Source organism: Anas platyrhynchos, chromosome 5 (assembly GCF_047663525.1).
Source record: "Anas platyrhynchos isolate ZD024472 breed Pekin duck chromosome 5, IASCAAS_PekinDuck_T2T, whole genome shotgun sequence".
NCBI lineage: Eukaryota > Metazoa > Chordata > Aves > Anseriformes > Anatidae > Anas > Anas platyrhynchos.
In genome coordinates this window covers 1,501,584-1,527,936 of record NC_092591.1, presented here as the reverse complement: position 1 = coordinate 1,527,936, position 26,353 = coordinate 1,501,584, and the positions used below count along the sequence as shown (strand labels likewise).

Genomic DNA, 26,353 nt, shown 5'->3' with positions numbered 1-26,353 from the left:
AAAGAAAATACTTTTAATTAAAAAGAAAATACTCCTGGGAAGTCTCCTCAACCTTTCCAAAACATTCACGTTACATTACCTGTTTAAAAACACAACTGTAGGATTCATTTAAATCATTTTTTACTAGGACTAATGACTTCTTCTAGCTTGCTAAATGCAGTTTAAAGAGCTGGCAGATTTACTACCAATCTATTAAAGACAGCTGGTAAAGCTGTCCCACTAAACTTGCCAAGAAGATAAAGGTTTTTGCTGAACAGGTTACCTACCCCAGCAAATCACACTGCTTTCTGAATCTTATACCTGAAGTTGGCATAAGACCTCCAGTTTGGGGCTACAGCATGCACTGGGGACCACACCGTGCACTGTAAACTGAACAGAGAAGGCAAAGAGCTGTTCACTGTTTCAGTGACATCTTGCTAAAAACTGCTATTAATTTCTTTTCTCCTTGCACAATAAAAAACAAAGACTCTTAGCAAACAATCTTGCCTCACTATTTCACTGCAGATTTGCAAACATTCTTTGCCACACAGGAAAAAATGAATTTCATCGCCTGTGCATAAATAACATTTGTATTGCGTTTCTTACAAAGAAGAGAATGGGTGACTTGAGAGAAACCAGACTAAGCAATCTACGTCTTCACAGAACAGATCGAAAAGGTCTACTTGTACTTATTCCCTCACATCTGCAGGCATCTCCGACTGCCACAAAGTTCTCCACAGCTCTCCAGGCCTCGACAGAGAAACCTCACCAGTTTTATACAGTCGCGTTGTACCTGAGATGCCTTTTTGCTTCCTCTCCTTCCCCTGCTTTCCCACCTCGCCCAGCTCCAGCACATTCCATACCCAATATGCCACACACCAGTTCCAAACATGCTGTGGCAAACGCTGAATTGATGTACAAGGACACGAGACTGCATTGTGTGATGGAGTTAACATCACGCCTACGGCTGTGCAGAGCCGTTAGCATGGCCCACACCAACACGCTGGTTTCATTTAACACACAACCACTGAAACCAGGAGCAGCTCCAGAACACAAATCCAGGCTTTTGTTGTTGCTGTGCACCACATGGACGTCATATTGTTCCCACTCTCTGCTCCGGATTAACGATTTTTCAATACAGAGAGTGAAGAAAGGAAGAAGGAAAAGACAAGACTTGTCCTTACAGTCTGTAGCTGGAAACCAGCTTCAAGAAATGCTTCAGAAAAGTGTTGTGATTGTACTGTCTTGGAGGAGAACAAAATGACTTGGCAGGAAGGCATGAAGGCAAAAAGGGCCTTCTGCAACTTTAGGAAAGAGCAGCCTTAGTGAACATTAGCTGAAGATCTAGAACATTCATTGCTTCAGTTTAGGAATGAAACTAAAAAGGGCTGTGGTTCAACATTGTGTGTTACCTCAGGAAGTGTAAGAATGGTACCCTAACATTCCCCCAAAATACCTTCCAGGAGGAAGGCCCAGGAATGAGCTGTGTTCAATCTGCCTGCTGTACCTCATGTTTGAGTGAAAGAGTCCTGGGGCTCCACCAGAGCAGAAAGGCCCCAGAGCCCCGCAGAGGCCAGGTGCAGTCCCGCAGCTGCAGCAGCATCTCCCGAAGCACCAGGGCAGCTCACATGGACCCTTTCTGCTGACTGTAAAGAAACTTTAGGTACACAGAGTACGTAAGCTCTATTTACAGAGTGAGAACAGGTCATTGTAACATTCGATGAAACCTCTCAAAACAGTACAGAGCATGCAAGGAAAGAAGATAGAGGACAATGACTAGCACACACACAAAAAAACAAGTGGATTTATGACAGAGAACATGGGTGAGAAAGGCATCAGGAGCTACTACGAGTGCTCAATTTGGGTTATTATCTCTGTACAGCTTCAGAGTTGCAATTACAGACAAATGAGCTCTAAATGCAAGGGAGAAAAGCACTATTTTGTGTAAGCTTTGCACTGACATATTCTTATCTTCCCAATAATGAAAATACAATAGTGATGACACAGAGGGGTACAGTGTTTTTAAGAGAATCATTTAAGTCTCTAAAAATAATACTGATCAACACAGTAATCATCTTGGCTCCTCTGGGAATTTCCTTGTCAATTTAATATTGATCCATTCAAACACTTTGTGGTCTTGCCGTTCTCCAGGACTATGTTACACATCTAACATATACTATTTTTCCTTGGAAGCTGGTATTATTCACAAAAACATACAATATTTTGTTGTCTTTTAATGTCTTGTTATTCTATGACAGCATTTCTCACTTCTTAAGTTACAAAAAAGGCCTACAGATTTTACTTGTCAATTCATTTCACTGAGAACATTTTTCCTGTTGCTTGAGAATTTATAAAAAGAAATGGCATTTCTATACAAATCTGCAGTTCAGTAAGAGTCAATGTCGTCACTGCGCCACATGACAGAATGAAGCATCTGACTACAGATGCTTTGTATCCTCAATTTGCAAGGCTGAATATTTGTTTCTTTTTTCTATTCAGAGATACAACCTGCCAGGAAAGCACCAAGAACACAGCACAAACTAAATCATATTCTGCCACGAGTGACTGCTTATTAGCCAGCAGTTACACACAAACTTAACAAGTTGAGGGAAAAAAACAAATACAAAAAAATCAGCCTTGTTCAACTCCAGGAATAGTCAAGTGCTCTAGCAGTGTCCAGACACAGAGCATCATACATTTTCAGTGCTTTGTCAAAGGCAGCACTTCTTACATAATTACTAGGCATATCTCAAAACAAAAACCACAAGCAGTTACATGTGATGGGTGATCTTTAAAACAGGATCTTAAACTCCTACCAGCCTCTTCCTTACAGCAGTTATTTATTCTCTAAATAATACTTGACCAAAAGAGTTGGAATTGTTAAATCGTTGCAATCGTTAATTCTGTTAAAAAGTGTCAGAATCATTTCTGCACTGCAGGATAGGCAGAGGAGGTCTCTATGCACTGACTCCAAAAGTCAGTTCTTAAGAATAACGTTACCCAGAAGAAATCACCAAGAGCCAGGATGCCGTCACTTAGCAGTAGCAATCCAACTTCCCAAATTATGTGGAAAGTTCTTTGCCCAAACAACTGCAGTTAGTGTTTGCACTGTACTTAAGCCTCATCTGAAACATCACCTGTGATGTGACCATTTCATACCATGACTTTTTTCACGGTGCCTACCCACAGCCATGTAGCTGCCCCATGAAGGCAGTTCAGCAGCACCTTTGTGAGGGAATTTCTGATAGCTGCCATAAAATGCAGGCCACTTCAGCATGCTCTTGACGAGGCTTGCACTTCTGCGTACTAGGCAGTTGACCATGAAATCAAATCATCAATCATACTTAATGCAGGCATCATCTCCAAGCATTTGTCAAGGACGTAGGTGAATTTAAGACCAGCAAGCAGTGTGTGATGCCAACATGCTGCCTACAAACAAGAGGCCAAACAACCTCACGGTGGAACCAGCTGCCTCATTTACTGCAACCAATGCATTCCCCTTTACTTAACCTAAGGCAATTAATACTTTGTTGGCACACCACGATGAGCCCTTGGGATTAGAAAAGTGAGCCTGGGAGACACTGATCAGACATGGTGGTTTGTGGGGGGGGAATTAGGTGCCGCATCACAGAGTCAGCACTTACATCCCTAATCCTTGTTCTCCTCCTCCTGCAGGCATCTCAGCCGTGTATAGGTGCAATCTATTTTCCTACTGAAAATTCTGAATCCTGCAGGCTTTCCTCTGCTGCCTTGTGAAAAATGGACCAGCACTCTTTATTTCTCATAAAGACAGCTAGAAACAGAGCCGCATGCTCTGGGGACACCCCAGATTCAGTCAGATCCTGCCCCACAACAGCCTTCCACAGACAGGGCTGCTCACAAACCCTTCTCCCACAGGCTTTCCTCAGCAATGCCAGAATTACACAGCTGCCACCCTCCAGAATGAAACGACCCAGGGGATCTGCTCCGAGACACCTTGCAGCCGGTCCTGAACAACGTGAAAGCTCTGCCTTGGGGCATGGCTTACGAGATACTGTCACAAGGAAGGACTGACAGGAGATGAAGAGCAGCAGGGAGTAAAAAAAAAGAAGAAGAATTAGAAGAAAGCCACCGCTCAGGGACCGAGTGTGTCCCCACACACACCTGGGGCCCGCCCCCGCCCCGCCCCGCCCAGCTCAGCCCTCATAAAGCGCCTCGCCGCCAACAGCACCCACAGCCCGGCTCGGCTCGGCTCCTCAGCCCGGTTCGGCCCAGCACAGCCCAGTTTGGCCCGGTTCGGCACGATGGAGACGGGCGGGTGCCGGATGAGCGGCGCGGAGCCGGGCGGCCCGGCCGTGATCACGCTGGAGGAGCTGGACGGCATGGCGGAGGAGAGCCCCGACTCGGCGTACCACAGCCACGGCAGCAGCCTGGAGGAGGAGGCGGCCGAGCGGATGGAGGACGAGGAGCAGGAGCGGCTGCTCAGCTACTGGCAGAGCGTGGGCAGGGGGCACCAGGTGGACGTGCCCCGCGGTAAGAGCCGGCCGGGGGCAGGGGGGGCGGCTCGGAAGCCCCCCGGTGCCGTCCCACAGATGGGGGTGGTTAGGGCTTGGCGGTGGCAGGTTGAGGGGAGCAGGCGAATACAGCACTGACCTTGCCTTTTGACGGTAAGCCTCCGCGGCTTATCTTATTAAGAAGTGGCTTGTTCTCAATTTCGAGAGAGATGGGAGGGTCCCCAGGGGTGAGGGCAGGCTCACTGCAGCCAGAACCACAACACCTCGGTGCTGCCCTGTCCTGAGCTCTGCAGGTGCTGAGGGGCTCTGCCCCTCCTAAATCCTCCTCACAGAGGATGGGGAGCACAGAAGCCTTGCACAGACTGTCTCAGACGCTCTAAACGAATCCCCTGATCCTTGAACTCCTCCTAGATTCCAACACAGCAGGGGGAACAGCCTCACTTTCTGCCTCCTTTTCAAGCCACATCTGCAAGTCCCATCCCAGCTTTCTAATGCCTTGGCAAGGAAAACCAACAACCCTTTGGGTACTAAAATGGGCTAAACTTTATGGGCTAAAGTTGCGCCAGGGGAGGTTTAGGCTGGATGTTAGGAAGAACTTCTTTACTGAAAGGGTTGTGAGGCACTGGAACAGGCTGCCCAGGGAAGTGGTGGAGTCACCATCCCTGGAGGTCTTTAAAAGACGTTTAGATGTAGAGCTTAGGGATATGGTTTAGTGGGGACTGTTAGAGTTAGGTTAGAGGTTGGACTGGGTGATCTTGAGGTCTCTTCCAACCTAGAAATTTTGTGATTCTGTAAAAGGAGGCCCAGCAAGCTCAGTCTGAGCAGCATTCGCTGGCTTGTCCCCGTGGGGGTGTCTGACAGGTCCTGCTGCCCCAGCACTCAGTCCTGGTCACACCGATCTGATCAGCAGCCTCCTGCCTGGGGGCACAAAGGGAGAGGGCAATGAGAGAGGGTCTCTGTCTCAGGCATTAAGCAAGGCCTGGACACATGGATGTGAAATGGCCCCTTCTGAGGAGCTCTGCATAGAAGGAACAAGACTCCTTCCCACAGAATGATGTGGAAGTGTCAATACATTCTTTCACTGAGATCTATTATACAGGAGATCAGGTTTGGTAAATATATCAGAAGTAGTATTTTACCACGTTGTGGTTGCAATATAATAAAAGGCTTCCTTTGTAGTGTCAGGGCAGGCATTACGGAAATCGAAATGCAAGACTTCCTTCAGTGAAGTCAAGATACGTCAAGAGAGGATTATACCTCAGCTAGAAGAGCTCATCAGCTCTGTATACACAATCTATTTACAGTGCAAGTTAACTTAATATCCACGTTCAGTATTCAGTCAGCCTCAGACATCCACAGAGGAAATGCAGATGACATCCTGGGAGGAGAATCCCTTCATTTCACTAGGGAGTACGCAGGCTGTTGTGACCAGTGTGCCCCATCCAAGCAGCTGCTGGCACTGGAGCCCTGGTGCAGGAAAGCACAAGAGCTGTTCTTGGCTGTTTGCTGCCACAGTGCTAGCTGTGCACACAGCATCTGAGATCCCAACAACAGCTCATGTATTTCCTGTAGTCTAGTGGAAAAGTCTGTGAAATCAAGGCAATGCCACCCTATGACAATAGCTCTGGGCTGCCACAAGCTTTGACAGCTGTCTTGCTCTATGGGGACAATATGCCTCTCAAAAAGATACCTTGCTAGTAGGTTTTGTTAGTACCTTTCCTGGGTAACAGGAACACTACAAGTCTTCTAAAAACAACAGATTTTGTGAGATTTGAACATCTGTATGACTGGCATATTGATTTATCACGATTAACCAGACTGTAATCCTGTAAGCTGACTGTCTGGCCAACAGCAAGCCTTGCAACCAAAAGGTAAAAGAAAAAGCATAGGATGGTAAAATCTAACCTTGGCTTGAGAACTCCATGTTATCTACCTATGCTCAGTAGAAGCAGAAGGCATGCTTCAGCAGCTACTTTAAATTTCTCATTAATAATTTCAATACATGATTAACAAGCAAGCTTGGGAAGGTTGCTACTCATCAAAATCATCCACTTGCTAAAGCACAGTGTTCTAAAGGTGCCCAGTGTACAAAGCAGCATGCTCTGAGGTCAAGTACCCTGGCCCCAGATCAAAATCCAGATTTTGAACTGCACCCAATTTTGCCATCGGTTCCAATATGCTTCCCTTGCTGAGCTTGCAGCATGTGAGGGGTAGCACGGCCCTGTTGGTACAGAAGCTGCAGCACAGAGCCAGGACAGGACTACGCTGTGGCTGGGCTGTCCCGGCCACGCAGCCTCCTCCATCTCATGCGTAGCCTCACGAGCCTGCTTGTGAGCAGCTCCAAGGTGTGTGGCAGGGGTCTCGTGGTTCTCCTCAGCATGAAGACTGCTTCCTTGTGGTACAAAGCTGCCTCCTAAACTCAGCAGCCTGGTGTGTGTGCACATGGTTTGAGGGCACAGCTGACAAGTACATCCCAGTCCAGTGACACAGCAGGTCTGATCAGACACCAATTAAGTTGTGCAACACTTCAAATACTGTTCCATCTTGTCACTGTGTACAAGTCTTGTCAAGTGTGCATTATCTATATACGTTTCTTTGTAAAGATTTGCCTCTTTCATAATACCTACCCATAGGCAGGTATACAATTATTTCAAGACTGAAATTTACAATTAGTAGTTTTTAAAACTTAATTAAAGTAAGCCTTTACCTAGATATACTGCTACAACTCAGTATCATCTTGCCTCATTTTTTTCACACCAGTATGTAAGTTTGCAAGTTTGGACTGGCAGAGGGTATGTACATCAAGCAACTCCCTTGCTTTGTGCTGTATAATTTAGCTGTTGTGCAGGCTAAAACATTTATTACCCGTGGTATACTGCCGTGCCTGGCAGGCAGAGATTCATGAACTGAAGAATAAAACCCCTAAATGGACTTACTAGTTGTAAATCCTATCCCGTGCATTAACACAGGAGAAAAAAAAAAATCTGATCACATTTATCAGCAAAGGAATGAAAATAGAGCTAACATTTCTAGAGCCTTGAAATGTTTCCTAACTCCTTGGTACTCTGGAAGTCTCATCTACTGTTCTTCTCTCAGCATCTGAAGAAATCAATTTTAAATGTCACTACTTATATTTTAAATTTAGTTCCCAGTGACATTTTAAAAAAAAGTTTAAAATTAACTGAAGTGTATCTTTCTACCCTTTATTAAAAGGATCTTTACTATTCCAAATGGTCTTAAAACTAAACCCCCTGCACTGGATGCCAGGAGATGTAGGTTTGATTCCCAGCTCAACTACAGATTTACGAGTGACCTAGGCTAAGTTAATTCTTCTGCATCTTAATTCTCTTCTCTCAGAGATGAATAATACTCTTCCTCCCTCCCCCCATCATCCTGCCTTTTCTGTCTTTAAGACTCTGAGGCACTCAAAACACAGAAGAGAGGGGATCTTATTTCAGCTGGAATATACAGTCCTTTGGAACATGTCTGATATACAGCATGAAGTAGCATAGCAGAAATTCACAAACATTTTCACACACTGTACAGAAAAATCAAATTTTTAAGCCTCTATCACAGTGCACAAATGCTTGCATTACTTCAAGTTTGACATGCAAGGGACCAGCTGTTTTGGAAAAGAGGTTCTCCATTGCTTCAGCCTTATAACCAGAGCTTCTAAGCCCTTCTGCTAGGAGCTAACTTTAGGCAGAGTTTTTTAGGAACTACAGTTAGAGCTGTTGTTGAGGCAACCATAGTTGCATCTACACCTAATCCAACCGTATTTAAACTACAAAAGGATGGGAGAGCAGGAGTACAGGAATATGCTAGTATTGAATACGCAAGCACTTGCTCCTTCTTATCCCCCTGAGCTCGGCTGGGAAGCGTGATGATTGCTGCAGACTGGACCTTTATTTATGTCTGCAGCTGGAACTCAAGAACAGGTTCACTACAGAATCCCTTACAAAATGTGAGAATCACTCAAAGAGCCGCGGCATGTTTCAGTTGCATCTCTGTACTAAGCATGCTTAGAGCTCTTCAACAATATTTTCTATTAGCGCTCTCCTTCACATCACCTGCTGCCAGAACGCCAGAGCTCAGACCAGAAGCGATGGCACTAGACCGTACTTTGGGTCCTTCTTGGTCCAAAGGGCAAGAAGAAAGAAAAAGGCAGACATGAAGAGCATGCAAAACGCAGTGTCCCTGTAAGTCAAATATACTTGGTGTGTTCTGTTTAACTTTTAAAGTGCTTTATGGTAAGGACTAATTTGAGAACACTGAACCCCAGTGTTTCTTTCAGTCAGGTGTAATCCTCTGATGAACAGAACACAAATCATGAAGCTAGCTTTGCTCTACTCCCACCTTGTGAAGTTGTTGCATTTTTGCAGGAATGTTCACTGCAAGCCAACAGCCTTCTGCCCCTCCCAGCCTTGAACAGAAACTTTCATCTAATGTGCCCGGCATCTAATCAGACAGCCCCTATGGATAAAAATTCTGCACCAAACAGAAATGGTGTCAATATAGCACACAAGAAAGATCTTTTCTATTTGTTTTGTTAAAATCACATCCTCTCAAGACACATTTCTTCACCGAAGTATGCATTGAGGAATTGTTTACTCACCTTATACTTCTTTACCTTAACAGAACACTTTTCTTCTTCCTCATCTATAGTTTTGGCATTTTTAATGGAAGTATAAAATCTACTTATGCTAATACACAACTACACAATAATTTAGGGTGTAAGCAGCTTCTGGAGCTCTGCAGTCTAGCTCCTTGTTAAAAGCAGAGCTGGTTTCCAAGTTAGGCTTCTATCTGTCGGCTTTGAAGTTGCTCGGGGCCTCATCAAGCTGATGTTTTCCCAAGGACAGAGGCCCCTCAACATCTCAGGCCCCTGTCCTGGCGTTTGATCACTGGCACTGTGTTTTTCTTGATGTACCTCATGAGAATTTTCCACGGCAACTTAGGTCGCAACTCAGTCCATTTTCTGTGGCAACTCAGCCTTCTCTGTACGCCTCTGTGAGGTGGTGGGGAGCATTCTTCTTAACAAAATTGGTTGTTTGGCTTCTGTTTTTCAAGTTGTCCTGCCCTGTGAGGCCTTACTAGAAGGGCTTGCATTTAAAGAGAAAAGGCATCACTGGGTAAATCACTGAAGACACAGAGCTTCAGTGTGCACACAGAGGCTGGAGCATGCACGAGCAGCACGGCAACATGCGTAGCACCAAAGGCTGGGGCTAGCTATCAGACAAAATGTCCTTTGGAAGTGACAGCTCCCACAGCAGTACTTCCTTGAACTGTGAGCAAGAGCAGCTGAAGCAATTTGCTTCTTCATGTGGATACATGTGAATGCAGCGCTGGCAGAGATGCCAGAGTTGGCAGTACACCTGTGGGCACTGACAAAAGCCCTTTAAAAGAGACACGCGTAATTGGAATATAGAGGGGGTGGGAGGGCAAGACCTGTTCTGAACAGTACAGAGACCAAAGCCAGCCAGCCTTTCCTGCTAGCACTGAAAAGCAAACGAAACTTGTTAAAGGCACACAGTCCACAGAAGTTTAACTCAGAGAAAGCAGAATGAAACATCTCCTTCCTGTTTCTGCAGCTTCACAGCTAACTTGGAAATGGGTTATTTTATTGTAGACATGGCAGAGCCGATTCAGCAGCTGACCAGAAATAACAGCCCCCAGGAGAGGCAGACCATCCCTTTTACTCTGATCCAGCGCAAAGAAAAGGTACCCGTTTTCCTTCCCGTTTGAGCTTCTAACAGTGTTTTCAGTATTCATACCTAGATTTCAAAGCTGCGTTCCTTTATACAAGTAACTCATCCACTTATAGCACTAAAAATCCTAAGTGGACATACCCCTTATAGCTGGATACCTGCATTTCTTTTTTAACATCTCACTGTTTTTTCATGCATGTGTGGCGTTTTCTGTTTTTGTAAGCTAGAAACTAGCAGGAATGTCAAAAGGCAGTCAAGAATGGCAGTCCTGGTGACATTTTTGAATTAATCTAACAAAACCCCTTCATATTTTGACATTTAAAATAAAACCCCATTTTCTTCATCTAAATCATTGCTTCTTTACAATCATGTTCATTAAACCTTAGGAAACAGTACTTGGAGGAGATTATCTGAATTTAAAACCAAAGTTGTAGCTTTGTATCGTGGGTCGTTACAAAGAGAACATCAATTTGTAAATCCATCTCATAGAAACCATCTCATAGAAACCTCCACTAAAACCTTAAATGTCCAGCAACTTTTTTACAGTTCAGGAAGTTTGCAAACAGGTGTCTAACCTTAAATGACAAATACAGTAATCTTTACTAACCGCGTAGGAAGATTTCCCATCCCATTTATTTTAAACAGATCCATATCATTCAAGTTTATAAATCTCACTATTTGAGTGTGTTTCATCTGAATGGTTTGGGACTCAACTCTTCATGTTGTAATTAAATGCTCAAAAGCAGTTTCTCTGTAGTAGTGTAGTAACTAAATATTAGATAATGCAAGGTCAAAAGTTATCAGTTCCTTATTTTGAAGAAGAAGGACCTGTAAGTCTGCTGAAATAGATTTTGGTCCAAGATCATTAGAATATCCCTCCTGGATTTATATGAGAAAGGATTGACACTTACATGTTCCTTTCAAAATCATTTCACTGACAGTCGAAAAAAGATGCAATTTTTCTTTTATTCGTGTAATTCATTGCACTGGTTTTGTTTATCGACTTATTATATGCCAACTTGGACCTTGAAACAAACTGCACGTGAACTGAGTAGCAAACAAAACACTTAAGGTATAGCTAATGCTGAGAGTTAAAATAACTTCTCGTGCTTGCTATTCTCCTGTTCATAAAGAAATCAACTTCTGTAGGCACATGTTATAATCAAAGTACTGAATATTGTATGACTCTTGTTTGCTTGTGGTAGTTTTTTTATTTTATTTTTATTTAACTTAAAACACAAAATTATGATCTGACTGTGTTTGCAGCTTGGAGACCTGCTTTATGAAAAACGTCAGTATGGAAAAGCCAAGTGGGCTTGTATAAAAATGAAAGAAAAACAGTATGAACAGAGCATTTGTCTTGGATTCATGAAGCTTATGAGGTACATTTGTGAGCAGAATTCCTCAGGTAATTAGTACCACAATTCTTCATTACAGTGAAAACGTATTTATGGACTAGTCCCTCCTAATTAGGAGGATATTTTTATTAGCTGTTTCTGTCTGTATCACCATCCTCCTGTAATACGGCCTTTCCAGTATAATCTAAACTGGATGCTGGTCCCTCTACGTACATGCTAGAAGGGAACCTCTGAAGGTACATGATCGCTGAACTGACTTCTGAGGGCATCCTGACCACTACAACTGTTTGGGAACTGGCTCTGGCTATTTTTGTAGACTGTCGGCTATGAACGAGGCTTTTGCTACGGCATTCAGTGGGTTTGTTGTCACACAAGTACTGCAATCCCCTACTCACAGTGTAACGCCGAGAGCCCGTAGCATTACACTTGCCTTGTGTTAGCTCATGATACTTAACTTGTACACGTCTGAATGGACACCAAAAATTGGTGTGGTCAGAGTATTTTCCAAAAACATAATCCCATTTTAACTCAAGAACACTAAAAGGATAGCAAATCCACCATGTCCTTGATAGCTTTTCATTTTTACCATTCTCCAGATGATTAAGAAGTACTACAATAGCCAGTGTTTTGTTCTGTAATACCACGTGCTGTGATCAAGCCAAGTCTTAATTTCTTAATTTTCCCACTCCCCCTCCACCCCCCGAAATCTGTTAACATTTTAAATATTGTTTAAAAGTTATTTTGGCTGCAGAACAGCAGTTTTGTTTTCAAGCCATGTACAGAAGCCTATTTCTCACCCCCTAATAATCACTGCTATCTGCACAGTCAAAACCACAAGCTTTATTTACTGCACAAATAAAGCAACATGTTTGTTAACAGTAAATCCTAAATGAATTCACAATGCAGCCCCCTTGTCCTGCCTACATTCTTTGTTCCCAAATATTTGAAACACGAGACAAGGGCAGTTCACAAAAACACATCCCTCTGAAGATGGAGGTAAGAAGTTACGTCAAACCATCTGCCATCCGTGGAGACAGGAGAGCTTGCCAACTACCACGTTTTAGACACACATGCACGCATATTTGCACGCAGAGGTTTTATACATTTACACAGATATGCAGACACATACATACGAATTACAAGGCACAATCAAATGTTACTTCCTACTTGGAATACAGAAATCCAATTTCTGAGGTATGCTGAATTCTTTCTAATAACAACAAACCTTTCTTCTCAGTGGTACTCTATATAATTCAGTAGGAGTTCAGAAATCAAGTAGGGTATGAAGACCTCCTTTTGTATTTTCTAAAAGTCATGTTTGTCTCCTCAGGGCTGTACCTGGGGATAACAATCCCCATCGTCACCATAGTACACACGAATGAATCTCAGTCAGAGATGACGCAGTCGGTGACGGTAGCGTACTACCTGCCCGAAGTGCTGCAGGATCAGCCACCTCATCCCTTTGACTCTGACATAATCATTGAAGAATGGCCTTCTACTATTGTTTATAGCAGGTAAGAAACATTTTCATTTTGTTCTAGAAAAATGCAAAAAGACACAGTTCTCAACGTACATGTAGGCATGCTGCACATGTTAAACCAACCTCTAAAACCTAGCAAACTTAAGACATGATTTTCAGTACCTGTTGAAAGCTGCCTGCTTTATTAAACTCAGGTATTCAGAAAATAATGCATGTGTAAATGTGAGATATAAAGCATCTCAAAACACACAGTATTCTCTATTGCTGGCAACAAACTATCTAACACATCACTGAAAATGATGAGTTAAGAACAAACTGTTACCTGCTTCAGACCAACCAGAGTCAGGTAGTGCCATTTGTGAATCATGGCTGAGCTTAGAACAGAAGGCACATCTAGGCTCGGGAAAAATCGGATTTTAAAAAGAATTTGATATGAAGTTGATTGTTACAGGAGCTTCAGAGGAATCACCAATGAAGACTCTATAATGAGAGAAATAAACCTGCTGGCGGAAATTCTGGAGAGCCCAGAGTTATGTTTGCAGGATACGTTCATCATTGCAGGATACACAAACCCAGCTGCTGCTAATCGACACAATGAGATCTGGTTCCTCCAAAGACCGTAGCTGCCCGTTTCTGATGCCTGTCTGTTACAAGAATCAGCTCTGATTTACTGGCAGAATTTTACAAGTGAATTGTGTGAGACTAGATGTCAAACCCTTGAGGAAATCTAAAAACGTGGCTTTAGCCAGCTTAACAAGGCAATCACTCCAACTTACTAAGCAAACAGAGCTAACATATGAAACCAGTTCTAAATAATTCTTATGGAAATTTTAGCACTGTAAAAATGAGAAAAATTAGTTCACCTTTTCTTCCCCACTTCCCCCTAAGATAAGGGAGGCAGAGCCCTCTCCCCTCACCCACTTATTAGCATCTCTGCTGGGGCTTGGGACTGTCCTAACGGAGCTCCTGGAGCCCCTGTCCTGGCTTGCTCTGGGCACTTAGTGCTGTACCAGCTACAGAAAGGCACTGCTGGGGCTTTCGATGGGACATGCATTAAAACCAATTCTCACACGCAGACTATGCTTGAGAAAAAAGAATTTCTGGGTCTTTATTTCTGAAGACAATTACCAGAGTTAGACCGCCAGGATTAAACCAAGGAACAAGACTAGGCCAATGCTGACCAGCTTTGTTCTTATCTCTGGTGGAGCAGAGATGCTCAATGCTTAATGCATTACCTCACCACGCATTCAACCAAAGTACTTTAGACCCTGAGAAGAGACCAAGGCAGCAGAATAGTGCTTAGGCTCACTGATGTTTTGGTAGGAAAGTTACAGCTCACCTTAATCACCCACTTGCAGTAACCCCATGACAAATGTGTCATTCCCAAACAGAAAGCGGTTCATTTCAGCTCCAGCTTTCTGAACACTTTATCTTAAGTCTTTACTCCGGCAGCAGTGTTTTTAACATTCAGCAATCTGTTCACTACATTTTATGTTCTTATGGCAGTGTTACACTGCTGAAGTTAGAAATGCTGCCAGTATTTCTCTTAGCACAGAACCATGTAAACTAACTACACAGCCCCAATGCTCACCTGGCCCAGCCCTCTGCTGGAGGGGCCAGCACCCATGGGGCTGCTCAGGGCCTCGTGCAGCCCGGCGTTCAGCACCTCCCGGGATGAGGCTCCCCCAGCCCCTCTGGGCCCTGTTCCAGTATTTGACCACCCTCACTGTGAGCATTTCTCTTCCTAATTCCTAATTTTCCATGCTGCAGCTCATTTCCTTTGCCTTCACCCACATAGTGAGTCTCAAAGCAGCGCCCAGTGCACTGGGACTCGAAGCCCAGCCCGCACAGCTCCAACGCCCCGTGTTTGAGCAGCACGCAGGCTTTGCTACGCACCAGTTAGGGAGCACCCAACGCACTTTAGAATCGAGTCAGCAAACAGGTTTGCTCTCAGAAATCCCTTCCATGTCTCCCCTTAGAGATATGATAATAGAGCTTAATCTTAAGTAAATGACTTTTTATATAAAATTGAATGGAGTATATCCCCAGGGTCACGTATCAACTACTTGAGCTTTTGTGTTCTCCAGTTGCAACACACAACACAACCAGAGCCTCTGCCTGAGCCCTTATGGCAGTGGTTGTTAATTGGCAGAGGGGATTGATGCGGTACTTCTGAATAAACGAACAGGTCCCAAGACCTTTAAGCCTGATGTTTCTGCAGGGCTCTGTGCTGCACAACACTGACTTTATGTTAACCTGGAACGCACAGCAGGGTCCTGGTGGGCGGCTGGGAGCTGCTGATGGCACTTCAGTGTGAGCACGGTGCCCTCGGGTGGCTGCTGCCTGCAGAGACCAGGGAGATGCAAGTGGGGGAAATAAATAACAAGAGAAAAGCCTTACTTTGAACCGACAGTGCTGGGGGCCCCGTCCTCACCCCCTTCTCCTCAGTCTCCTATTTCCCCAGCTGTTCAGCCTGCCCTAGCCCAGCACGGACAGGTGTTATTACAGACAGACTGTGATTAGAGTGATTGGGAGGCTGGGGGCAGTTGGCAGGGCAAAACCTCAGAAAAGGCCGTGGGTTTGGGGTCCTCCTTCCAGCCAGAGACCTACAGAGCCTGGTTTGCCCAGCAGGCACCCCAAGCTGCCAGGTGACAGCACCAGTGCTTGTGCCAGCAGTGGCCCCAGCTGGGAGCAGCTTGACACGCCAGGTTAATGCACATCCAAGCACCTCTTACCCAGCAGGATGAGGTGCTGAAAGTGCCTCTCGTATCTCTTACTGCTCTCAGCTTGTTCAAGGTACAGGGTCACAACCAGGGGAAAAAAAAATCAGACTTGCTTTTCAATATGTGGAATCGTGCCCTGTTTCAGTACCCCTAACGTTAGGGACCAGCTAGAGAAGGCATTTTATCTCTGGCTTTTATTTATTGTCAACATCTTGCATTGCTGGAACTGCCATCCACTATTTAAAGTGGAAGTTAACAAACTAATGGAAAATAAGAGAAACTTTTCTAAAGCTGACTTGTGTAGAAGGTCCAGAGCAGCATTAATGACAGGTTTTGTTTTGCCTACTTCTCCCTATGCCCTCACCCCTCCAACAATTTTTATATAGGGGCAAGTAAAAACAGATTTTCTACTCTTACAAGATTTTACATCAAAGGAAAGAGGCTTCTGCAATTTGATTGCTTTTGCTGATTATAGAAATTATTTTAGTACAAACATAAAACATCTGCTGGAAGCAGTTCAATTCTCTCACCAGAAATATCAGTTTTTAAATGTAAAATTATGTACAAAGTCTATTGAAAAAGTGTTTGCTACATGGTATGTATATTTCCATAGAGAATCTTCACCTAAATACTTCTGCAGCTCTGTTACTTGTGAGTACGTAATAGAAACCCGCCTGTTACTAAAGCATAAACCCAAGGTACTTCTCGGAACGTGCTGATATCCAAACAGCAAGCGCTCAGTGTTTTATGTAAAACTGTGAATTCCAGATAGCACCTATTTTGACTTGTGTTAGGCTGCTTCTGCTGCTGAGAAAGAACCAATTAATCTTTAGTTTGAAGATACACTTTATGGCCATGGAACACGACCAGCTTCTGCAACCAGCCCTCACAAAGTACAGCAGGTTTCCATTCACACAATAAAGTTTGCCTGATAGTTACACCCATGAATGCCAAGGAAGTGTTAATTACTGAAATAGATCATTTTAGAAAGTTTGAAAACCTTATGTCAAACATAATTACCTAACTCCTGCTATTGGCATAGGTATTTTATTACTCACCTGTGGCTCTGCTTTGTAAGCCATTAAAGGATTTCCATTTTTAATTTGAATTATTTGATTTCTACTATTCAAAAGAGATAATAAAACAGAACTCAAACATATTTTTGAAGATTAAATGCTGTAGCCTTAACAGATAAATGTTGTCCTGCATACTGTGTATTTTTCAAACAAGCATTAGTGCCTAAGAAGTTTATTCCAGCTATTGTGATACTCAGGACCTTGCTTATTGTATGTATGCAAATATAAGCATAAATATAATTTCTCTGGCATTGCTGAGTTGTGCAGCTTTACACTGCCCTTTATTTTCACTTAAATGTTGTCTTGTTTACTGTTACTGTTTGTCAAAATTAAAGACAATGATTTTATTGTGCAAAGAGTATACTTGGGTTTCACTTTTTGTATCATATAAAGAATTATTTTTATTTGTTAACATTTCCTTCAGAATTCTGTGTTTCGTGATCTTTTCATTTCTGTTTTTCCTCTGAATGGATACAACAGAAGTCGGAAGGTACTGTTCTGATTTTACAGAAGACATTTAAGCCCTGAATTTGACATGGTTGCTGTAAGACCCAAAATACTTAAATAACTCTCACAAAGCATACGTCTTTGAGCCAACCAAACAAAAAACCTGTGTGCTGGGAGCTATGCATCTACATGCTGTAGTCAGCAGTCTGCTGGTGAGCTCATTCCCTGTTGCAGAAGCCACCTGCAGCCGCCTTTGGGAAATACCCTTGGCTTCCCGCAGCCTACTGGAGCTGCCCAAGGCCTGGACCCTGTGCTGCTCTGGAAGGAGGCTGCAGAAATGCCACCACCATCCTGCTGCCACCACCATCCTGCTGCCGCCTGGGCCAGCGCTGTGTGTGCCAGAGGTCCCTTCTTGTTAGGGCACCAGTGCAAAGGCAAACAACAGATCGAAGAAAGGAAATGGAAACCACCGAAGCCACACTGACAGCCCTCGACTGATTGAAGTTAGTGAAGGTCTGTCAGTACTCCTCAGTTACCCCAGATCAGCCAAACCCACATTTATTTCAGCTTACATCTGAAGCCAAACACCTCAGATTAAATCACCAAGACCAACACGAGCATCCATATTCATTCCCAAATCTATCTTAAAGTTCCTTCCAGCCTGTCACTGGAACTTCAGTTAAACACAATCCCATGTCATTTGTTTGAAAACAGCAGTTCTAAAAAAGCCAACTTAATTTAGGAAACAAACGTGCAAGTTTGCCTTTCATGGTCTTCACCTACATCATTAAACTTTAACCAAAAGCATACTCAACAGCCAACAGCTAGATAGCAACTAACTCCATTTATTTTTAAGTCTCTTACTAAAAAACAAACATACATTTTGAACTTATCAAAATGGTACCTTATATACTACTATTTGCCTACTACTGCCCTGTATTTGGATATTACCTACTGGTTAAGAACTAACAAGCAAATGTTCTACATTTCCCACTGCCAGCTTTTCTCCACCCATACTCTCCCACCAAAACAAACAAACAAAAAACCACAACCAAGCCCACACAAGGGGAACGAAGCACACTCACGGATGGGTTAAAGCTCTAAAGGCCATTGTTCATCAGATGAAATATTTGAGTCAATATACAATTTTCACAAGGCTGGCAATAACCTAGACAACATAAGCATGGCTCTTCTTATCCTCCCAATAAACACTAAATTCCAGCCAAAGTAAGAAGCCCTCAGTTCATGTCTCATGCCAATTTGCATGGACTCCTGAAGGAGGGTGAGAAAACTCAATGGTAAGCTTTGCGTCAGAGCTGCTTAGGCTACTGCAAGCTAACAGGTGTCCGTGGTGCAAAGCGAAGCAGCAGTTATTGTAGTTGACACCACTGGCAAAATTAACTCCATAGGAAGGTGTTACTGTCACAAGCTAGTGCTGGTCTAGGCAGCGATATTCAGATCGGAAGGTGGGTGTGTATATACATACACACACATAAATGGACAGGGTCACTAAATGTATATGTTGTGATAAATAAATGAAACAACTCACCTGGATGTAGGCATTCTGAACTTCGGTCAGTTCTTCACCAAGTGGAACAACAATTTTTTCCACTTGTCGCTCATGAGAGTAAGGCTGAATTTCTGGAGAATCTTCAGTACATAGCTCTATCTGAGCAATGAGCAAGTTGGAGATAACCTGCTGCACGGCCTGTTTGGAAACCCACAAAAAAGGCTTGTTAACACACCAATGATGAAATTAACATCACAGGAAAGTAACCGTTTTAACACGTTTTATGTAACATATTTTAACAGCCCTTGAATATAATACAAAGGCAAACGTACTTGGTATCTATAAATGAAAAACTGAAGACTCTCCACTTAAAGATCTTAAGTAGCATATAAAGAGCCAACACAGTGAGCTCATGGATGCAAAACTGCAGGAGGGCTGCAGCGACAGAAGTCTCCCTTCAGGCCTGGGCACAGCCAGGCAGCCAGCACACTAACAACGCTGCAGCAGCGGGGACCTCCAGCAGCTACGGGACACAGCAGGGTGGCACTGGCACCAAGTCTACACCACGGGCACTGTGACAGAGCCACAGCCCCTGCCACACACCACCACACGAGGCACACGCACTTTAGGCCACGCTGATTAGCACAAAGAGAGGCTTAGAAAACTTGAGTTTAACAAAGTTTTCTCCTTTTACCTCCTCTTTAATAATAAGCTTTACGAGCACTACACAACTCTCTTGACAAAAGGCCTAACATCTTGAAAAGCTCCATAAAATAATTAAAAAACACAGCTTTGCCTTAAACTGAACTTGGATGTCCACCTGCCTTAGACTGAAAACCTCAGTTCTACTTATGCCTACCCAATAAACCACACTGAATAGCATACAAAAGCCATTTTGCATTAAGAGTATGCTCTTTTTGGTTCAAGTAGGTCTGTATTCTTGAAAAAAAATCCTTTGAGAACAGACAGGAAATAAATAGTATAGAGTCTATAGCGACACGAAGGCAAACACTGAACAAACGGATTGTGAAATGATTCAGTTTTTACCTGGAATTCTCCTCGACTTCAATAACCTGCACAGTATTCCAACTGTTATCAACCACAGCTTCTACCGAAACTGTATTATCCAAGCCATGAAAGTAATTTCACTTGCCTTTGTGTCACTGCCTGGCGTAGCACTGAGGGCCAAGATCCGAAACTGATTCGTGTATTTGCTTAGTTCCTTTACAACCTAGGAATTGGAAAGTTTCATGTTAACATTCTTAAAGGAGATTATTTTCTTGTATAACTATGCTGACAAAAATACCTACTAGGTAGAAAAAGCTCAACAAAGCACCCTAAAAAGAATAAATCTAAACTCACATGGGAGCCAGGAAGTGTTCAGTTTATAAAGATTTCATCCATGAACATGTAATCTCCATTAAGTGCATTACACTAATCCCACTCAGCGGAGTAACCTTGGTAAATTATTAAATGATTTTTCAGTTGGTTTAACAAAAAGATAAACAGTGGAGTAACCCAAGTGAGCTGCCCCACGTTTCTCTGACACAGCACATCCCTCCACTTCGCATCTATTCAAACCTGGCACAGAGGCAGCAGAGGGCACCTGCGAACAGGAACACTCCTGGAAAGCACGCTGATGTTTTTATGGCTTCAGTTCAGAAAATATTTGGAAACAAAAAGTTACAGTTTTGTTCAGACGGTACTGATGCTCCCATCTCACCCTGTCAGGTTTTAATATAGGTTGAATTGATTGCACAGAGCACTGCTTGATTTCTGCTCATCTTTCAAAGCGAAGGAGCCAGAGGAAAGCCTCCCAGCAGCAACAGCCACACTTTACGGAGCACTTTGGTGACTTTGGGGGTTTTTCGATCAGGAGCAGGGCTGGGGCCTGCGGCGTTACCTGGCAGTAGGCGTGATTCCCGAGCGCTTTGTGGGCTTCGTCGATGACCAAGCACTTGATGTCGGCGTAAGGACAGCTCCCGCGGGAGAGGTCGTTCACCATCACCTGCGGCGTGAGGAAGAAGACCCTCTTGGTGGCCCACAGGTCCCGCCGGCTCAGGGCCTGGGTGCCCCCTGCAAGGGAAGGCGGTGGCGTTAGGGACCCCGGCCAGTCCCCAGCCCAGCCGCCCCCAGCCCAGCAGCACCCACCGGTCATCTCGGCCATGTGGCGGGCCGGGATGCCCATCAGGCGGGCGCAGGCCTCCATCTGCTGGGCCACCAGCGGCTTGGTGGGGGCGAGGAACAGCACCTTGCCCGAGGGGAACCAGCGGTAGAAGTTGTACATGACGACGGCGGCCACGAAGGTCTTGCCCAGCCCGGTGGGCAGGCAGAGCAGCGTGTTGGCCAGCAGCGCGGCGCGGGCCATGCGGAGCTGGTAGCCGCGCACCGGCAGGTTCGTGGGGTAGATCCACAGCGAGCCCGCGGCCAGGCAGAACCCGGCGGCCGGCGGGGATGGAGAAGGGGCTGGGGATGGAAATGGGGCTGGGGATGGAAATGAGGCTGGAAAAGGGGCTGGGGACGGGTCCGCCGCCGCCGCGGCCGCCGCCAGCAGCAGGTCGTCGGCTTCCTCCTCATCCTCCTCAGCCTCCGCCTCAGCCTCAGCCTCCCCGCCCGCCGCCGCCGCCACACCGGGCTCGGGCTCGGGCTCTGCCGCCTTAGCGCGGGGCAGGCGCCATGCCCGGGGCAGCTGGGCCTGCCGCCCGCCGCTCATCGCCGCCACCCTCCCCGCTGCCTCCCCGCTGCCTCCCCGGCCCAGCCCCGGGGCGGTGCCGCAGCCGCAGCCGGAGGAGCCGGAGCGGGGCGGGGGCTTCACGGGGCGGGCGCTGCGGGAAGATGGCGGCGGCGGCGGCGCCGGCCCAGCCCTGGAGCGCGGAGGAGCTGCGGAGCGAGGCGCTGCCCAAGAAGGACATCATCAAGTTCCTGCAGCAGCACGCGGCGCAGGCGGTGCGGCAGCGAGCGGCTCCCCCCTTCCCCTTCTCCTTCTCCTTCTCCTTCTCCCCTTCTTTCTCCCGGCCCCGCCGCTCACGGCCGTGTCTTTGCAGTTCCTGGCCGAGCACCGGCTGCTGGGGCAGGTGAAGAACGTGGCCAAGACGGCGAACAAGGAGCAGCTGATCGCGGCCTACACGCAGCTCTTCCACACGCAGGTGGGGCCGGGAGCGGGGCTGGGGCTGTGTGGGGCCATGTGGGGCTGTACTGGGGCTGTACCGGGCCGTGTGGGGCCGTTTGGGGCCCTGACGCCGCCGCCCCCCGCAGCGCTTTCGGGGCACGGAGGGCGCGGAGCCGGCGGTGGAGCCGTCGAAGCCGGGCAAGGCGGAGGAGACCAAGGAGCGAGCGGCGAAGCCCGAGGAGGCCCGGGACGAGGTGGGTGCCAGGGGGGAGGTGGGGGCCGGGCCGGGGCCCTGCTGCAGCCCTGACCCTGTGGCCGTGATCCCAGGGGCCGCCGAAGTACACCAAGTCCGTGCTGAAGAAGGGCGACAAAACCAACTTCCCGAAGAAGGGAGACACCGTGCACTGCTGGTACACGGGCAAGCTGCAGGACGGGACGGTCTTCGACACCAACGTGCAGACGGGTGAGGCCGGGCGTGCGGAGCGCTGGGGTTTTGCTCCAGACACAGAGGGGAAAGCAGCTGGGTTCGTCCAGCAGCCGTGGTGGGCCTGGCCCGGCTCCAGAGGCACGGCTCGTGCTGTCGCCTCGCTGCCGGGCCGGCCCTGCACCCGCTGCGCTCAGATTTTCCATCAGGGGAGGCCGGGTGGTATTTTAGGGCTGGTGGCTGTAACGTGACACTGCTGCAGCTTGCCAGGCCTCGAGTTTCGCATTCTCCAGGCCACAAATCATGTGAAATGCGAGGACTCAATAAGCCCAGAAATTACTCCTGAGGAAGGACGGGTCCTGCTCAGGGAGATGTCCTTATCTGCAGAACTCAGCAATGAGTTAGCTTCCCTAAATATCCACTAATTGGTGTATTTCTGTAATAAGCCCCCAAGTGTGGAGGCCCTGGAGCGACAGTGGTTTGAAGTAGTCTTCTACAATATTTACTGCAGAGATGTTAGTAATTACCTGACCTTTTGATCAGAGGATTCATGTGTATGAAGTCTGAACTGCTAGAAACTGTCTTCCAGCAGCGGTGGTTCAACAGCGAGAGGAACAGCAGGGCTGTCATTCACATACCATCTGTCATTCATCCTACCTGTTTTAAAATCTTTCTACAGTGTTGAAAGCAAAATTGGTTCCCTAATGACTTTCGTTTGTTTGTTTGATTCAGTAATCCATTTGTGACATCTGCAATCTCATCATTCAGAAATTGCTCTTACAGGTTCGGTGGATCCATATCTGAAAGGTGCTTGTCAGCTTTAGCTCCTGGTGCACCTTGATCATTTGATAAAGTTTTTAGTGCACAGCACTAAATTTTTCCCCTAAAAATCTGTCAGTGTGCTAGAAGTAATATCATAAGAATAGGTAGCTACGTAAAGCGTGATCATAACAGCAAGTTTCAATGGAATTGTTGTATGTGTTGGAGTGGTGTTAAAGCAAATGAAAATACTACTTTCTTTCAGGTTCAAAGAAGAAAAAAGCTGCCAAGCCTTTAAGTTTCAAAGTTGGCGTAGGAAAAGTTATCAGAGGTGTAAGTAAATCGTTACTGACTCCCTCAGAATCCAAAAAGAGTTTTCACACTGCAGGGTTTATGGCTGCGATGCGGGTTTCGAGCTGTTGGCTCTTGACGAGGTAGAAAGGCACCTTGGAAGCTTTTGCATCAGCAGGATGTAATATTTATTCATTATGGATGCATCCATCCATCTGCAGTGTCACTGCTCTCGTTAAGTGGCGTGTGGTCTGACAGCTGCATGTTCCCAGGACACGTACAGCCTCTTGCTGTCTGTGTCGTGCTCTGCACAATAGGCAAGATTATCGGGTTCCCGGGGCTCTGTGCTGGGTGCATTGTGTGCTTCAGTCAGTCAGAAGATGGGGTTTTGTCAGCATCTCTTTTTATTTGTCTCAGTGCTTCCTCACGTATAGTTCAGTTCATCCATTAAGTGAACTGTATGCTGAAACCCCAAATTGTAGTTCCATCGTGTGCCGAACCGAGCTGCAGTTCTGGTGCTGTCATTCCTCTGTTGTATCCAGCACTGGCTGTTGGGGTAGCAAAGGCAGAATCTGCATGAGGGGAATACCCAGACAGACTAAAAGCACCAAGAGTTCAGTGTTCTGTGTATCCGCCTGCTTGTGGAAATCTTGTCACAGAAACTGGTGTAAACCTGCTGTGTCAGGGATGTGCCAGCGTATGCACAAAGCAAATGGGGTGCTCGACTCCATCGCGCTGCTGCTGCTGAGCTCGTGGTGATATTTATTGGTGGCTGCCTGCACAAGATAAGAACACAAGAAGGATCTTGTGCCTACACGACTTTTTTCTACGTAGTCATGCACATGCCCCTCTGTGCTGCCGCTACATAGAAAGGCAGCCTTGTGGGCACCACTGGGAAGGGGAGAATGGCCTTGGGCACATGGCCAGTACTGCAGGAGTTGCCTGGGTTCTGCTTTAGTATCGTAGCTTAACACTCCTGTGCTTTGTGTGGGTGCCAGACACTGCTCAGGCAGTCACAAGAAATGCGTAGCAGCTGTTCGTTGTGAAGCTTTGATACGATGCTGAACTGATCAGCAGCTTGGGGCAGAGTGGGTGAGTCTTGGAGAGGCACAAGCACTGAAAATACAAGAAGGCGTTAAGAGTCAGCCTTAAATAAGCACTAATCTACTTCGTGGTAAATGTGCTCTGAAACTGGATGCTTACGTTGAAGCAAGCACGTTGATCTCATCGTCTCAGTAGGAGCTGTACAATGTAAAAGCATGAACCCGAGCTGTGGTGTCCAGGGTAAATGTTTCCTCACATGGAAAGAATGGAACTGCCCCAGTGTACACCTTGGGGTGGACAAACGTGCCCAAATTATGTGATAGTGCACGGGTCTTCATAGGAACAAGGTGAAAAAAGCATCTAAAATGCACTTCATTTTTAAAAAAAGTGCTTTAGGACTTTGGTTTTATGTTTGTCTTTGTTTTGTTTTCAGTGGGATGAAGCTCTCTTGACGATGAGTAAAGGAGAGAAGGCTCAACTGGAAATTGAACCTGAGTGGGCGTACGGCAAGAAAGGGCAGCCTGATGCAAAGTATCCTTTCACAATCCACTACTGGCTGCTGTCTTAAGTAACTTGGAAACCTCTCGCAGAATGATGTGCTTTGCAGACAGGCATAAAATGGGGAAGCATTCACTCGCTGCTTATAGCAGGCTGTGTTAAGGAATACAGTAAGTCCAGTGAGCTGATGGAGCCAACTGCCCCTTTCTTTGGAAGCAAACCTCCTGTGCAGGGGACTGCGTACCAATTGATAACTTGCTACTGTCTCCTGCCTTGGTTTTATTCTAGCTGCTTCTGAATGCTTACCCCTGCAGCACAAAGGGAGATGCTGGCAAGTGTAGTTGTGGGGTGAGAGGCAAAGCGTCTGCTGCTGCTGAATAAAAAGCAGTCAAAGCTTGTCTGGAAGCAGCAGTTCTGGGAAACAACTGAAGGAGGGGGTCCTACAGAACACTTTTTTTACCAACCCTTCCTGGTGTTTATTAGCAATAAGGAAAAGAATTATTCTCTCTTCCCCTAACCTTATGTCCTGATAATTTGAAGTGTTGTCTAAATGGCTAAAACAACCCCCACCTTTCTCCCCACTGCAGTACGCCTTCAGACAATCTAACCTCTCAGAGGGAGACACGTGAGTGCCCCAAAAACAGAGCCAGCGCTCAGGCAGTTAAGGTGAAACTCAGCTGTTCATCGTAACAGAAACTGGAATAATGATCAGTATGTTTTAATACAGGTGTATCTGCAGAGCTGGTTCGGAACATCTTGTGAGCACTCATATTAAACAGCATCAATGGCTACACACTAAATCCAGTACGGTAACATAGGCCAGGGAAATGTAAAACTGGCAAGGAGCAGGTGGTAAATCACTCAGCAAAGCTTTGTAAACATAATTTTGTTGTGTTTGTCTTTTTTAAAGCTTCCTTAACTTGTGTCAACAGGATTCCACCAAATGCAAAACTTTTCTTTGAAGTGGAATTGGTGGATATTGAATGAAGATTTTCTTTGCTGCTGGGAATCCATCTGAGCAAGAAAGCTTCTGACAGCTGCAGTTTTGCTCTTGTAACTTCAGGGTATAACTACAACTGTGGCCTTGTATCGAAACCAAGTTTGTTCCCCCCAACTGCTGTACAGTAACATACCACTAAAGAAAACATTGTTTATACTTGCAACTGATTTTACTTTCGTGTACGCTTACCTTAAAACTATTTAGCTGGGGGGAACAGGGATGCATGAGACTAAATTAAAACTGCTGAAGGAGAAGTAGCGCCATCCTGACCTGCCGTGACTGGTTTTATCGATCCTTCTTGTACTGGGTCATGTTTTACTGGAGTGTATTTACCTCAACACCACACTCAAGTTAAAGCAACGTGTTTCTCTTTCAGCTTTATCTTTTGTGCAGCTGTTAGGTTTTACAACAGCACTCACCAATGGTATTAGTTCATCTAAAACATTAGAGGGGA

At 45.7% G+C, this 26,353-nt stretch overlaps 3 protein-coding genes across 3 annotated transcripts in view; 2 read left to right on the top strand and 1 right to left on the bottom strand.

Annotated features, from left to right (window-relative positions):
* FANCM (FA complementation group M) overlaps window positions 1–21,597 on the bottom strand; it is a 72,386-nt gene extending 50,789 nt beyond the window's left edge. Inside the window, exons 1-4 of the mRNA XM_027458277.3 lie at window positions 20,926–21,597; window positions 20,678–20,850; window positions 19,928–20,005; window positions 18,814–18,972 (exon numbers count right to left, since the gene is read on the bottom strand). Coding sequence (XP_027314078.3) covers window positions 18,814–18,972; window positions 19,928–20,005; window positions 20,678–20,850; window positions 20,926–21,487 — 972 coding nt within the window. The 5' untranslated portion in view covers window positions 21,488–21,597. The remainder of the gene's footprint in view (window positions 1–18,813; window positions 18,973–19,927; window positions 20,006–20,677; window positions 20,851–20,925) is intronic.
* On the top strand, window positions 4,148–17,180 carry LOC101804844 (heme-binding protein 2). Its single transcript, XM_027458290.3, has 5 exons — window positions 4,148–4,491; window positions 10,102–10,193; window positions 11,447–11,588; window positions 12,869–13,052; window positions 13,470–17,180. The coding sequence occupies exons 1-5, from the start codon at window positions 4,263–4,265 to the stop codon at window positions 13,639–13,641; spliced, it is 819 nt and encodes a 272-aa protein (XP_027314091.1). The 5' UTR covers window positions 4,148–4,262; the 3' UTR covers window positions 13,642–17,180.
* On the top strand, window positions 21,559–26,162 carry FKBP3 (FKBP prolyl isomerase 3). Its single transcript, XM_072038053.1, has 7 exons — window positions 21,559–21,720; window positions 21,819–21,920; window positions 22,030–22,137; window positions 22,211–22,346; window positions 23,332–23,399; window positions 24,835–24,932; window positions 25,832–26,162. Exons 1-7 carry the CDS (start codon window positions 21,610–21,612, stop codon window positions 25,884–25,886), a joined length of 678 nt encoding a protein of 225 aa, XP_071894154.1. The 5' UTR covers window positions 21,559–21,609; the 3' UTR covers window positions 25,887–26,162.
* Window positions 26,163–26,353: the final 191 nt, after the last annotated feature.